Below are 15,787 nucleotides of genomic sequence, written 5' to 3'. Positions count from 1 at the left end.
CAGAGGCATAGATTCAGGTACCTGTGAGCGCTTGAAGGAATGTTCTCTAAAAAAAATTCTAAGAGAAAGCAAGGTAGAAAAGAGGGGAGCAGAGCAGAGCAAGGACATGGTCTCAAGTAAGGTCTAGCCTATAGCTCATTCTGGAGAGGAGTATCTGGAACATAAACTGCATCTCAGAGTTATTCCCACCTGAGGCAAGGAGGCTGGCCTTTTTAAAAAATCCCTGTCTCAGTCAGTCATTGGTCTGCCCCTTGGTGGTGGTGGTAGTGGCAGTAGGGGTTGGGGAGTTTTGGAGCAAAACCTTCTATTCAGTTCTGCAGAGAAGAGGGCAGCTGGAGGTGGTAAGCAGCCAATACTCACAGCAGCAGGGGCCAGAAAAAAGAATCTATGTGAGGATACCAATGGCATTCTCTGCAGAGGACAAGTAATTGTGCTAAACCAAGATGCTTGGTTACTTTGTCCAATTTACCTGGATCATAATGGGTAGTGTAACTAGGGTGTCTTTGATTTTGAAGTGGTATGAACTACTTCTAAAAGCAAGTAGATGTCTGCCTAGTGATCTTTTGAATATGACCTGACTTTGCCAGGACTGTATAGTGGAACAGAAGTAGCTTCTGTCCTGAGGAACTTCTGTCCGATGGGTCAGTATCCTGGGGATTCTGTGTGGTGGAAGACATCTGACCCTGGCAGGACACTCCAATACCATTACGGAACTGATGGTCCAATTAAAGTGAGGTGTAGGCTTGAGCAATTATCTGCTTAATTTGGCATTTATCCAGATGGTTGGCTTGCAAATTAGAAAAACATTAAGGCTAAACTAAAAGTTATTTAACAGGGACTTTCACAAGTGCTCATCTGCATCTCGTTCCTATTTCTCAACTGCCTCATTGAGCCAGATTACAAAATAATCAAACGTGCTGTGTGATCAGCATCCAATGAGAGGACAAATGCCTTTCTTACCCAAATAGAGTCATCTAAGCAGAAGCTTTACTTAAATTGTCATGAACAGGGAAAGCTATGCAACTTGGATCTCAAATTCAAATTTAATATCTTTAATAAGTTACTAAGCCTCCATTTATCAGTAAAACGAGGATGTTGTTACCTTACTGTCAAAACTAAAAGAGATCACATGTGAAAGCTTTTTGCAAGCCTGTAGTAGCAATATAAGAAATTTCTTGCCTTTAACTCATATCCATACCGAAAGCTTGTAATGTAGACAGCCGCAAAATCACTAGTAAGCCCCATTTTTGTGGTTCGCAAATTTTCCTGCAGATTATAATCTCTGGGGAGCATTTTAATACCTCGATGCCATACCATCTCCATACCAACTGATTCAGCCTCTGGGCCTGGGACCCAGGCATTATTCCTTAAAACTGCCCAAGTGTGATTCCAATGAAAAGCACAATTTGGGACCTAGCGCTCAAATTGATCAGATCAGAAGGCCATTGATTTTCAAACTTCACCATGCATCAAAATCACCTGGAGGACTTGTTAAAACACAGATTATTGAGCCCTACCCCCAGAATTTCTCATATAGTAGTTCTGAAGCGGGCCCTGAGGATTTTCATTTCTAACAAATTCCCAGTTGATGCTGATGCTGCTGCTCAAAGACTGTACCTTGAGAACTACTATCCTAAAATAGGAAATCTAGCCTACACAGAGGGTTTCTGTTTGTTTGTTTAACTTGAATGTAGTCTACCTAGCAAAATTTGATTTGGATCAGAACTCGGGATCCAAAGTCCTCCTGTAGAAGAAAATACCAGGCATCAGAGATTCCAACCCTGGCTGAAGGAGCCATTTCACCAAGAGAGTGAGTAGGAATAGGCACACAGAGTGATTTCACAGACTGCCACGTGAGGACTGAACTAAGATGTTGATGGCCTGGCTTTGGTGTCTTAAAGCCCACTGAAGGGAGACACTGAAATCTGAGGGATGAATGTTGTGACAATTCCACACAGACAATTCCATAGTAAATGCCTTCAGTGAGTTAGAGTTTAAACCGTAACTCAGAGTATTGATACCGTACACTGTCCTACAGCCAAAATCTCCGAGGCTTCTGTAAAATTGATGGGAAGGCATTATCCATTCTGAGGTCCATAGTCCTTTACATAAAGAGATTTCCAATAAATTCTTCTTAAAATGTAGAGCCAGGGGGAAAGCTTGAACATTCTAGCAAAATTGTGTTTTCTTTTAGCAGCCAGTGAGAAATATGCTTTTCTTTTTCTCTCCGCCCACTATGTTGACCTATCTGCTTTGGCTTCCAGAAATTCACTCTATTGTACTAAATATAGTAAGATTGTTTCCTACGGTTCGTATGTTTGCCTTTAGCCAAAGTATTTATGACTTTGTATCTTTTACCATTATCCACCACAAGTCTGTTTGAATTAGTGAATAGATAAATTAATTTAATGAAGTAACTATTCCCCCCCCCCCCCCCCCCCCCCCCCCCCCCCCCGTCCACCACATTCTGGAACAAATTGTTTCAAACTTCAACACATGTGTAAATTACTTAAGGATCTTGTTAAATTCATATTCTAATTTCAGGTCTAGGGTGGAGCCTGAGATTCTGCATTTCTAACAAGCCCCCAGGTGATCACCAATGCTTCTGCTCTGGGGATCACGTTTTCAGTGGCAAAAATTGTAAAATTATAAATTCTCAGGTCCTTCTCATGGCGGGTAGAGTTCAGGAGTATATAGAGTTAACAAGCTTCTCCACGTGATTCTTCTGATCAGTTAAATTTGTGTGCCACAGATCTAGAATCTGCTTTCTAGATCCCGTTGTTACCCAATCTCAAGCCATCACAGCGGAGTAGGTTTCTAATTTGTAAAAGCAAGTAGGGGTTGGAGGGAAGAGTAATGACTATTGGTATACCCTCTCTACATCCAGTTAATCCGTGTTTCCATTATTGAACCTAATATTGACAAAAGCTCTATCAATCATGTGAGACAATTTCTCCCAGAAATAAAGCATTTGCACCAACAACCTTCCAGCTTCCCCATCCCACCTCCCCCCAACATGAGCAGACACTGGCTCTTCTAGGCTTCTGAAGAAATTAATTTGTACTGAGTGTAATACAGGTTGCTTTTAATAAAGCCTTTTGAATGTGGTTGAAAATAAGCAGAGCACAAAGGCAAAATACGTGTTCTCTTTGCATGTTAAACTACTTCACTAAGTACCTTATTGAAAGAACACGATATGCAAGAGATCAGTCACTGCTGGATTACATAAACATCGCTCATCCACATTGAGCCTGTGTGTCTAGGGCAGGGCATGTGTAACTGAAGCCCTTAAAACTACTGTGATACCTTGACTGAAAGCCTCAGGGAACAGATTCTTTGAACAAGTTGAACCAATCTTAGGAATTGGAAGGGAGTTGAAGTTCCCATGGTCTCAGCACAGGGTTGGTTGGTTGGGAGTACCTAGAGAGAAGAGGGGAGATGGTGGTTCTGCCTCTGAGAAAGCTCCAAATCTGAGGAAAGCTGAACTCCCGGGCCCACTGTCCTATAATCTTCCCATAAATGTGTGTTTTTGGAAATAAGAAAAGGAAGTTAGGCACTGGAGCTAGCTTATACTGGCAGGAGGTGATTCTATGTATCCTTCTCAATTCAGCATTCAGTGACTTCTTGGTAGCTTAAAATTGGCCATAATGGAAGTGTTAATACCAAAGAAGTTGGCAAGCACTGAAAACTAAGTTCTTTGGTGTTTTGTTTTGTTTGGAGAGCCAGTTGTTAAACATCTACCATCATACCAGGTGCTTTCAGAGTATAAACAGCTCAGATTGTATTTTTTGGGTAATTCTGCTTCATTAGACTGAGGTCCAAATCCAGAGAGGATGGATTGTCCTGTACACATGCCTGGAAGTTCAAGAAACAATTGACAGCTACACTTGGAGGGAAGAAAGGGGTGTGGTATCCAGGCAAAGCATTATAAGAAGGGAATTTCCTATTTTGAACTGAATTCCTGAGTTCTCTCCTACAACATACATTAATTCAACAAATATTGATTAAACGTCTGCTTGTGCCCAGCACTATGCTACGTCCAAGGGATATACAGATTCATAATATATACTCCATGTCTTCCAGGAACTGATGGACTAAGAGTAGCTAACAAGAAGAGCTACCATTTCTTAACTACTGGTATTATAGGACTCTCACTATCACAGTCTAATGACTCTTCTGTTCAACAAATATTTCTATCTCATAATAAAGTTATTCATAATCAAGAGCACAATACTGTACACTGCTTGTCTAACCAAAGACACAAATGTGTATGAGCATTTAGGACATAGTGGCAAATATAATGAAATATCACTAATTTGGACTGATATAATAAAGTGAAAGTGATTACAGATATTTCAAAATGCATGTTGTTTTATTATATTTTATAGATAGGGTAGCTCAAGGGAGGTTTAGCAGATGTGGATCTACTTAAAGCATTTGAGAGTGATTTTCAATCAATGTGTTAATTATTGTATAAGAAATGATGTTCTAAAATGGCTTTCAAGTGTTTTTCTTGGAATAAGAAAAAAGTTTCCATCCATGTCTACACAATTAAGTTTTGGCTTTTCAAACCTTTTATAGAAAGAAAAAAGGCTAAGCTTCATCCTACTTTTTGGCAAAGAAAGTGTTGAGAGATCTTGAAATGGTTCCTGTGCTCAATTTGTCAGTTATCATAGTGCCTGAAATGCCAACATGAAAGATGTATTTCTCATCCACACCAAGATGGAAGAGATACTACTACTCAGCAGTAAAGAGGAACTAACTGTTGATACACACAACAACTTGGATGGATCTCAAGAGCGTTATGCTGAGTGAAAAAGAAAAATCCCAAAAGGTCCCATAATATATGATTCCATATTCCTAACATTCTCAAAATGAGAAAACTATAGAGACAGAGAACAGATTAGTGGTTTCTAGGTAGGAGGGGTCTGGATGTGGCTATAAAGAGGTAGCATGAGAGAAATCTTTGTAGTGATGGAGTAGTTCTATATCTTGATTTCAGTGGAAATGACTCAAGTCTACGTATGTGATAAAATACAGAACTATACACACATGTTGTACCAATTATCAGTGTCCTGGTTTTGATATTATACAGTGCTCACATATCGTGTAACCATTGGGAGAAACTGAGTGAAAGATACATAGGACCTCTCTGTATTATCTTTGCAACTTTCTGTAAGTCTATAAGTATTTCAGAACAAAAATGTTTTTGTTTTTCTCAAACCAAGATGTATTTCTTTGGCTCTAAGAAGTTTTTCAGCATAAAGTCTCCTAATAATGGTGGTGGTGGTAGTGGCAGCAGTGGAAATAGCAGAGGGGGGGGAGTAGGTATGAAGTTCTTACTCTGGGCAAATATTGTGCTCAGTACTTAATGTGCAATACATGTGTTATTTAATCTTCAAAACAACCTTGTGACTGTAAATATTATTATTTCTGCTCCAAAGGAACAGAAGCCCATAAATATGAATTACCATGGTAGGACGAGCCCTAGAGAAAAAGGGCATTCAGTGGAAACCAGCAAGTAGGGCCTGGTGTTAGGGACGTAGAAGGGACACATCACGCTGATCTTAGGACTGGAAAATCTTACTTTAGAGTCTTGTTGAGAGTCTCCTTGCAAATATTATCCTTGATCAGAGAGGGCTGATTTTGAATCCACCATCCTGAAATGATGGACCTAGAAAGAAGAAAATTCCCACTGTAGCCAGGAGAAGTTGAGGGTTTTAACATGTAACACCAGCGTTGTCTCTTCAGTGGTGGAAATATTTGAATGAATGCATTCCCTCTAGGTTTATTTTTATGGAATGATGAGGTAATAGTTAAAGATAATAGATAAAGGTTAAAATAATATGAAATTCTGAACTTCTAAAGGGCCCAGCCTTAATAGTCCCCATCAACTGGCAATGTTCCCAGTGATGTTTCTACAGACTGTGAAAGAACTGGCATGCATGATTATCTTTTGCTCTTAAATAGTAGAGTAAAACATCACACCCATATATTTCCCAAGTGGGACAGCCAGTGCACATCCTGTTAAGGCATTATCATTCTTACCATCTCTCTTGGGAAATGGTACTAAGGTACAAAACTTTTGTTTTCAAGGGTTCTATTGGCCACTTAAAATACCCTTAACATGTGACCAAGAGTAATTTAATTAAGTAAAAACAAACAGATGAGAATTGCATAGAGGGCTCTCTCAGCTGTATGCTTCTCGTAGATAATGTGACGTTAATGTATTAAAGATCATTGATAAAAAACAAACAGGTTGCATTTCCCACCTGGAAGAGGTCCTGTAGCATGACTCATTCCAACACTGAGAGAGCAGTGCCCACAGTAGTCCATGAAAGAAATATTATCCTCTAAGTGATTTAGCAAATGAGGATGTTCCCAGTATCTGAGCTACTCTCAGACTCAAGTGCATAATTTGACCATTGGTTTCATCTTTTCTGAACTATTAGAAATCTAGCGAAGTTTCACCTTCAGCTTGCATTAATTTTTTCAGTGCTAGCCAAGGTTGGATTCTCATAGCACCCTACTGGGGACTTACCAATAACTTTTAAACCCTCGTTCTCTGTGAATGTCAAATTGAACAGGCTTCTTTCACTTTTCTTTAATGCTTCTCCTGGGCCAATGTTTGGAAATCAGAGTAAATATAGGGTACAAACAGGAAAAAAGCATCATTCCACAAGCTTAAAGGCATCTCGAATGCAAAAGATGTTCACAAAATGGCAGAATGTTAAGAAACCCATTAATGGCTCAAGTATTCAAAAACTGCTGGGCTGGCCTGGTGGCGCAGTGATTAAGTTCGCACGTTCCGCTTCTCAGCGGCCTGGGGTTTGCTGGTTTGGATCCCGGGTGTGGACGTGGCACCGCTTGGCACACCATGCTGTGGTAGGCGTCCCACATATAAAGAAGAGGAAGATGGGCACGCTGTTAGCTCAGGGCCAGGCTTCCTCAGAAAAAAGAGGAGGACTGGCAGTAGTTAGCTCAGGGCTAATCTTCCTAAAAAAAAAAAAAACAAAACTGCTGCAAGTCTGACAATTTTGCCCTAGAAAGCACTACCACTTATAGTCGCAACTGATAGATTTGCAGGGTTGATAACACTAGAAGTAAATTAAGGAAATTGAGTAAAGAAAGGGAAAAATATTTGAATTTATAATTCCATTTTTATTAGTGAAAGATTTTCAAAACCAGTCTTATCTCTAGGATATCCAAAAGATAATATGCACATAAACAGTACAGTACAAATGTTTTTGAAACTGGAATGTGTGTTTTCTTCCTTCTGTGTGGCTGATATCACACTATTTCAAATCCCATAAAAGCAATATATAGTTTTTTGACAAATCCACCCATGTGTTGTGCACAGTTTGATTTACGTAAACTCATTTCAAATGCAACTGCAGAATTCCTCCTGAACAGAAGAAAAATATTTGCCTAAAGTGATAAAAATATATCTGTTTAGAAAGATATAGTTTTAAGAAGGGATTTTTATATGATACAGATTTGTAACTCTATTTCACAAAATATCCTTTTTAAAAAACTTCCAGGGACTTCATTTTTTTTTTACATTACTGTGTCAGTTTAGGTGTTTACCTAAGATGAGTTTGTTCTGCGGTGAGAACCTTTCTATGTTGCATATGAGCCTGTGTGGGATTGGTAAATGGGGAACAATGCAGTACAACGTAGGTGCTAGCTTTGTCCATGTGTGTCACTGGGTGCAGCAGCCAACCACAGAGCCCACTAGCACAGATCAGCACAACCAGCCGAGGCAAAAAGCGTACTGACCATGATTCCCCTTCACCCCACATTCTTCGTCTTGGCTCAGTCCAGCCACTTACTCTAACCTGGCAGTGCTTAGAGCATGGTTCTCCTCAGTTTTTCTGCAGTTTGCCTTGTTTCATAGTTTAGCAAACTCAGCTCTTCCTTCGTCCCTCTGCCATCAAGCTCTCTTCATACACACATACACACACGCACTGAAATCTTGTATTTTTTGTAGTGTTTATCTATTAGGAATTCAAGCTGTCTTTTTAATCATGCTTAAATATTTACTAGGATGATTATTGTTTTTGTTAGTGTTTTTGTTACATAAATATTGACTAGGTCTGTCCTGACCTTATCTTTTTCATAACCCTATAATTTTTTTTGTTGTTTTTTGGGTTTTTTTTTTGAGGAAGACCAGCCCTGAGCTAACTGCTGCCAATCCTCCTCTTTTGTTTGAGGAAGACTGGCCCTGAGCTAACATCCATGCCCATCTTCCTCCACTTTACATGTGGGACGCCTACCACAGCATGGCGTGCCAAGCAGTGTCATGTCCACACCTAGGATCCGAACCGGCAAACCCTGGGCCACGGAAGAGGAATGCTCACGCTTAACCACTGCACCACTGGGCTGGCCCAAACCCTATAATTTTTATTATGTGATTTTCTAGATCATACTAGGAATGCACTTATCTCATTATAGCAGAAACATCTGTACTTGCTCTCTACATATTAATTGCACTTATCATTATAGAAGTACTCTCTGAATTATAGACTCTCCTCATGAATCCAAGGTAGACTGATTGAGATAGCAATTGCCTACTAGATCCATTTATTTAATTTTACCTTCACATAGTAAAACCAGCCCTATGTGTACTTTGCATCACCCCATTAAAAAGTAACCTTCCTAGGCCAGCCCTGGTGGCCTAGTGGTTAAGTTCAGTGTGCTCTGTTTTGGAGGCCTGGGTTCAGTTCCTAGGCGTGAACCTACACCACTCATCTATCAGTGGCCATGCTGTGACAGTGGCTCACATACAAAGTAGAGGAAGATTGGCAATAGATGTTAGCTCAGGGTGAATCTTCCTCAGCCAAAAAAAAAAAAAAAATTGTAAACTTCCCATCTCTCTTTCCTTCTAGACAATTACTGAAAATATTTCCACAACAAAAGCACTTAGTAAAGATTTAACTTGCTTCTGTTGAAGCTTGTTTTTGTTTTTTTAAAATCATGAACTTATGGTTTGGGTACATTTAAGAAATCGACCCGTTCTCCTCACCCACATACACACACACTTACTCCCTGTTCTTCTTTAAGTAATTTCTGGTTAGTATTTAAATTTCATCCTCAACATGGCCTGAAATCTTAAATTCCATCAGGTCAAACTTCAGGACATGAGGGATTTTAAATATGGTAAAAATTGAAGAGAGAAATCTCTTCTCACAACAGGCTCTAGAATGTGTTAATTTAATTAACTCAGAAGAAAATGGAGATTTTTCAGAAAGGTGTCTTTTATATTCCTTCTGAGAGGATATAAATGTGTATCTATTGTTTTAGGAAAGAAATAATTCTTTCCTAAATAATTAATGGAATATTAATCAATTATTAATTATGTAAGATTATATAGTAACTATATATTTGGTGTCAACATGAGTGAATTTTTTAGAATACTAGTAGTGAGCATGGAATAGAGTTTTCTAAGAGCAAGTCGCAATTTCTCCGCGTGAGCTGAGCATTGCGTTAGGCAGTAGTAGTGGGAAGCGGAAGGAAGCCCTTGTTTTTAAGAAGAAGCTCACGGAGGGTGATGATATAGACATTTCAGCATGTTGTCTGGTGGAGACATGTACAGAATGCTATGGGACAGAGCAGAGGCAGTAACTGTATCTAAGAGGGAATGCTTCAGCCTACACAATCAGAAAAATGCTTCATCGATTTTCTTGTCTTTCCCTTTTGCTTTCCTGAAATTTTTAAATTTTTGTTCATTAGAACATGGACTAATTTTTTTTAAAGAATCCCTTGATAAAGTGATGGAGTGTTCTTTATCTTGATCGTCATAGTATAGTATACCAGATTCATCAAGCTGAACACTTATAACTGGTGCATTTTGCAATGTGTAAATTATACCTCAAATTTTAATAAATCCATCAAAACCTACAGTACTTACTCCCTTTGCTTTAGGAAAAAACTTCCTCCCTTTGTTGCCCGATGCAACAATAAGTGCATTACAGGAAGAAAAAGTCTAAAGATCTATTGGGGTTTGTTCCTTCCATAATAATTACTTATTTTATTTTCTATATTCTCTTCCAGCCTTGGGTCCGGACTTTTCGAGAACCCTCTTAAAAAGGGTAACTCTTGTCAAAGTGGGAGGTGAAGTTGTCATCGAGTGTAAGCCCAAAGCTTCTCCGAAACCTGTCTACACCTGGAAGAAAGGAAGGGACATACTAAGAGAAAATGAAAGGTACTATCTTGAAATATTTTTAACATTTGATTGACCTGTAGTAATTTATTGGTCTGTTATTAATAGTTCTAGAGGGAAGAATTTACTATCTGCTATTCATGGACTAAATGTTAATCAAAGAACTGAAGCTTTGGAAGAGGGTGGTAAGTTAGTTGGTTTTCATAATCCTTTTTTTTTTTTTTTTTTTTGTGCTGAGGAAGATTAGCCCTGAGCTAACATCTGTGCCAATCTTCCTCCACTTTATATGTGGGTTGCTGCCACAGCATGGCCGCCAACCATTGGTGTACATCTGCACCCAGAATCCAAACCTTCAAACCCAGGCCACTGAAGTAGAGTGTGCCAGACTTAACCACTGTGCCATGGGTCTGGCCCATTCCTGATAGAAAGAGTTTATCTGCCTGTAGGGATAGATCACATGATCCCTGTTGAAGACTGCAATAGCTGCCCAAAGATGAGCAGCCAGAAATACCTTTCTTAATTTAGCCTAAAATTTATTTGTAGACTTGCCCACTTTTCTCCATCCTACCTCCTTTTTGCGTGAACACATAAATCCAATTCTTCTTTGCTGTGACAACCCCACAAATATTTGGCAATGGCTATTATGTCTCTTGTTAGTCTTTCCTTTTTTGAATTTCTAATTCCAATAATATCTAATTCCAATAAATATCTCTAATTCCAAAACTCATTCTGCAAATAACATGGCTTTAATTATTTTAATCGTCTTTTTGAAAAAACAGTTTTTTTCTTTCTGATATCTAAATTCTTCACCTATGTATTTCCTATTATACATGAATTACATTTAGAATGCATGTTGTTTATACAATGTAAATATATATGGGTTGTTTGTAGTTTTAGGTCATATTGCAACAAATGGCAGGTATCTCTAAGACCTTTTCTTGACTGTCACCCCTATAAAACATCCCCCACCCCTTTCTGTAATCTACTCAGTCTGTTGGAAAATGGTAATTATGCATGAATCTATGTCACCCATAAGATAACATTTACCAGCTGTATACATAATGATTTTAATTGATGCTAAAGGTCAAGTACTCAAGGATGCAATGGGGAAGCCTGTAAAAATGTGTATGTATCTACCCTTTACACCTGCACACCTTTGGATTTGCATATGCAGATTAGGCCATTGCACTGATAATGCTGTCCTTATTAATGATTTTTGCAAGCAAACCTGATATGGTTTATAGATGGTGTATTCACACACATATTAAATTCATAATACATGTCTCTTTCTGATTTCTGTTATATCAAAAAGCAGTATAGTTCTCTGAATATTGGCATGGCATTCAAACTTGGAGCCAAACCTGGGATTTGAGACCACAATTTCTTATTTTGTAGCCTTAAACATCAGATTCCTTTCCTATTTTACCTCAGTGTTTCCCAAAATGTGGTATGTAAGATTACTTGTAATAATTATGTATTTAGTTTGATGTGTATTAAACTGTAATTGAAATATATATAGTATATACCACATGTATTGCTTAAAATAAGGCTACATTTTAGAAGTTTTAATTTAACAATGATATAAAGAAAAACATTTAAAAAATAATATGGATAATAGACACACATGTCAAAAACCATGAATGAATGAAGTTAAAGTACATGGTAGATCAGTGCTGGAGAGGCTAAGCTATGCTGATGTAACAAGCAAACTACAGTGGCTTAAAACAACAAAAGGCAACTTCTCATTCACACTGCATGCCCATCATGAGTCTGCTGGTGGCCCTTTAAAACCAGGGCTGGTGGAGAAGCATTCTCTGGAACATTGGAATTACAGAAGAAAAAGAGGGTGGCCAAACAGGCATGGGCCCTTAAAACTTCTGTTTAGAAGTGAAACACTTTACTTTCACTCACGTTTCATTGGCCAGAACAAGTCACATAGCTCTGCTGAAGTTCAACCCAGCAGAGAAATACAATGTTACTGTATGCCTAGAAGAAAAGAGACAACCTGACCTTTTGAACCATATTATTGACTGCTTTCCACTGCTGTAACTTAACCATTGTTACAAAATGATTGAATTACCTTTAGGAAAATGGTATATCAATATCAAGAATTCTATTTGATAAGTGAATATAATTGTTTCTACCACTTGTCTTACCACAAATCTGTCCCTCTCCAGTTTTCGTTCTTTCTACTCCTGACTTGATTAATAGGGTTCAAATATTGCTTCAACATTTATATGACACTAAAGATATATTTAAACCAAGGAAACTCCCCATCACTACCCAAGTCTTCCTATTTATCACCTCCAGCTCCAGTGTTACCAGGCATGACCCAAACTATCAATATTAGCCTTCATTCTCCACATGGGTGTTGTGTTGTCACAGCTCTGCTCCTCCCTTCTACCTCACTCAAAATGTGTTAAGCAGATAGACTGATTTTGGTAATGTAAATGAATCCAAACCTGGCCAGGTGTAATATAACGAGAATGGTGGGGAGTTCAGTGTGTGCCCTATCAAAGGGAGACACCTGTCACTCAATTGTAGCATATTGCCACCATATGGATGCAGATCAGGTGCCTCCCTGTCTTCTCACTTTTCAAGAGAAACTATAAATCTTGACTTTTATTTGAACTATCTTAATTTTTAAATGTCAGCAACTAATGTTTTTATTTTAATGTTAGTATAATATGGGCCACACATCCATGGACCAAGTTTACTCCATGGGGCCCTGGTTTTTAAATTCTGAGAAAACATAAGCTCAATTGAGCATCTTATAATTTCCCAAAAGGATGAAAAAGAGGAAAGATCTTACTATTATTTCCTCATTGGCAGAGAAGAAATTCTGCCGTTTTTCTTTTCTTTTCTTTTTTTTCTGGTAAAGTAGAAACAAAATCAAGTGAGTAAGTGAGCAAAAGCAATCCTACATAGAATTCATGTGTAAAAAATTTTAGAATTCCTATTTTATGAAAAGATTGACATTGTTAAACTAACACGAAAGGCAAAATTCTTTGATTATGCCCATCTTTGAGTATAGTTTCTAATGCACTGATTTCTTAGCCCTAATTCTCTTTTGAGATGTGGAATCTTAAGAATCAAAAGGCAAATCTTTAAACTTTGAGTTAAAATTATTAATCTCTTAAGTATAAAATACTGGTATAAACAAAGTTTGATGAAACAAAACTTTATGATCAAGCACTCCTTTTTATCAATATTCTCCCTAGATTCTATATTTTGAAACACTTTCCAAACACTACTTATTTTAATTTCAATTTTAACTAACCTACTGCCTACAAATGAGTTTACGATAAAAGTATAAACAACATTCTTTAAGTTTTTATCTTATTCAATCATATGGTTGTACTGTAGTTTCTCAGTGGATATAAATTCAGAGACACTGGTTTAATGTTAACATATGAACTATTTAAAAAATATATTTTTATATACTTATTTTGTTTTTTCATGCCTTTAGAAATTTAAAGCATATTCACGCTGGCCTTATGTATATTAAACCAAGCATCTAAAAGAAAGATTTAATTTTCAATTTTTATAGTTTTGTTATTGTGTAGGCAGCATATCCATATACCTAAAACATTTCTTGTACACTTATCGAGCAATCAGAATGTAGGCAACATCAGATATTTAAAGCAGGGAGGACCTTTCACAAAGCCCAAGTACGTTAGTCCTTAGGAGAGCCTCTAGTCACCATCAAAGTCATAAAATTATTTGGATTAATTGAGCAATTAAGGCTACTAACTGAATAAGATTCATAATTTTGCTTACTTTTAGTTTCTAGACAGAAGGCACTTGAGACAGATGAGATTGAAGTTGATCTAGTAGAAACAAAAAACATCAAAACACAGAAACAGCAGAGTCATTAATAGAAACCTAGGATCCTAGAATTATAAGGAGCCATAAAACCATGTATCAACCAGGATGAACTCTTTTGGTTGCAAGTGACAGAAACCTAACTCAAAATTGGCTTCACTACAAAAGAGAATTCATTGGCTCAGACATTTGAGAAGGCCAGAGATGGATTGTGACTTGAGAGGTGAGACAGGGCTCAGGTGCTCATACAGTGGCATCAGGGCTGTCTTGCTCTCTTCCTCTCTCAGCAGAGCCTTCCTCTGTGTTGACTCTGTTTTCTCATGGGCTCTCCTCTCCTGGTGATAGGATGGCTGCCAGCAGCCCATGCTTGCCCTTTTTCCCCAGCATCTCACAGCAATTCTAGAACAGATTCTCACAGAATTGAATAAACCTGCCTTGGTCAGTGTTCTGCCCTGAGCCAGCTGCACTCAAGGGAAATGTATTGCTTTGATTAGGAGGACATGAGTCGTGTGCTTATCCTAAGAGGCACATGGGGAAGGAAGCTCCACCTCAAACCACATGGACTGAGAATGGGACAGGGATTTCCTCACAGAAATTCAGGGTCCTGCTACCACAAGAAGAGTAAATGGATGCTGGGCAGACAACAATACCAAATGCCTACTGTGGTCACGAAGCCCAGCTTCCATTCCAGGACAGGGATCCCCACAATGGCTAGAGCTTCCTAGTTACTTCTAATGATGGAGACCAAACTAATTGTTAAAAGGTTATTTCTTCATAATTATATCTTTGTAACTTCCTCTCTTTGTTTTTTGTTTTGCTTTGACAAATCTAATTCTTCTCCACCATTCCTTTTCCCCTTATATACTGGCCAGCTACTCTCATGTCCTCTTTCAGTTCTTTTCCAAGCCCAACTGTCCCTGGTATTCTTCATATGATGTCATTTGGCATCCCCTCACTATCCTGATCGCTTCCTTCAATATCTTTCTGGAAAGTATGCTACCCCAAATTAAAGACAGTATTAATAAGGTAATAAGTACTTTTATTTATCTCTGTAGCAAAAGATGATAATTATTGTTATGTAATGTCTCAGAAGAGGAAAAATCATCTTTAGTGAGCTTAGATTAGTAAAGCAAGCTACTGTACAGCACATAGAAAGACCACTCTCCCCTGAATGGTTATATTTAAAAAATAATTTAGTGCTTACGGGGTAAATTTAGTTGTCTGGAAAATTCACTTAGACAAAATGTTTTACTTCTCACTGAAGTTGAAGAATGAATGAAATGTTTAGTTAACATTGTGTAAATAGAGACTTCTTACCCTTACCTATGCTTGAGAATTTCTGTCCTCTCTTTTAGACATTAGGCTAATACATTATGTCAAGCTAATGAATAATAAACAGATCTAGATAAGCCACTGAGTGTTTCTGAAAAGAATCTCAAACCCACAGCCTGCATGTCGCAGGCATGGTTTCAGAACAGCAGCATGACTATTCTGTCAAACTAGCCAACTCCAACTTCATTCAATGAACAAAGCATTCATTTGTGTGCTTGCCATATGCTAGGTCCTCTGCTTGGCACTAGAGATAGAAAGACGAGATGTAAAACTAGCCCTCAAGATGCTCATAGGCTAGGGCAGGGGCCCAACAGCAAAATAATCTAACTTTTCCAATAATCCTAGGACGTGTGTTATAAAGGTGATATATTGAGAAGGAACATTGAAAAATGGAAGCCAACAATAGATTGTAGAGGCCTTGAATTTTATGTCTGTAGAGTTTAGACTTGAACTAGAAGACACTGGAGA

At 38.1% G+C, this 15,787-nt stretch overlaps 1 protein-coding gene across 10 annotated transcripts in view; it reads left to right on the top strand.

Annotated features, from left to right (window-relative positions):
- Positions 1-15,787, top strand: part of CNTN4 (contactin 4) — an 874,155-nt gene that overhangs the window by 738,280 nt on the left and 120,088 nt on the right. For all 10 annotated transcript variants that reach the window (XM_023620062.2, XM_023620061.2, XM_070238574.1 and 7 more), the window contains one exon: positions 10,054-10,204. In XM_023620062.2, coding sequence (XP_023475830.1) covers positions 10,054-10,204 — 151 coding nt within the window. The remainder of the gene's footprint in view (positions 1-10,053; positions 10,205-15,787) is intronic.

Source organism: Equus caballus, chromosome 16, assembly GCF_041296265.1.
Source record: "Equus caballus isolate H_3958 breed thoroughbred chromosome 16, TB-T2T, whole genome shotgun sequence".
Classification (NCBI taxonomy): domain Eukaryota; kingdom Metazoa; phylum Chordata; class Mammalia; order Perissodactyla; family Equidae; genus Equus; species Equus caballus.
The sequence above is the reverse complement of the archived record's forward strand: the minus strand, read 5'-3'. Positions and strand labels throughout refer to the sequence as shown.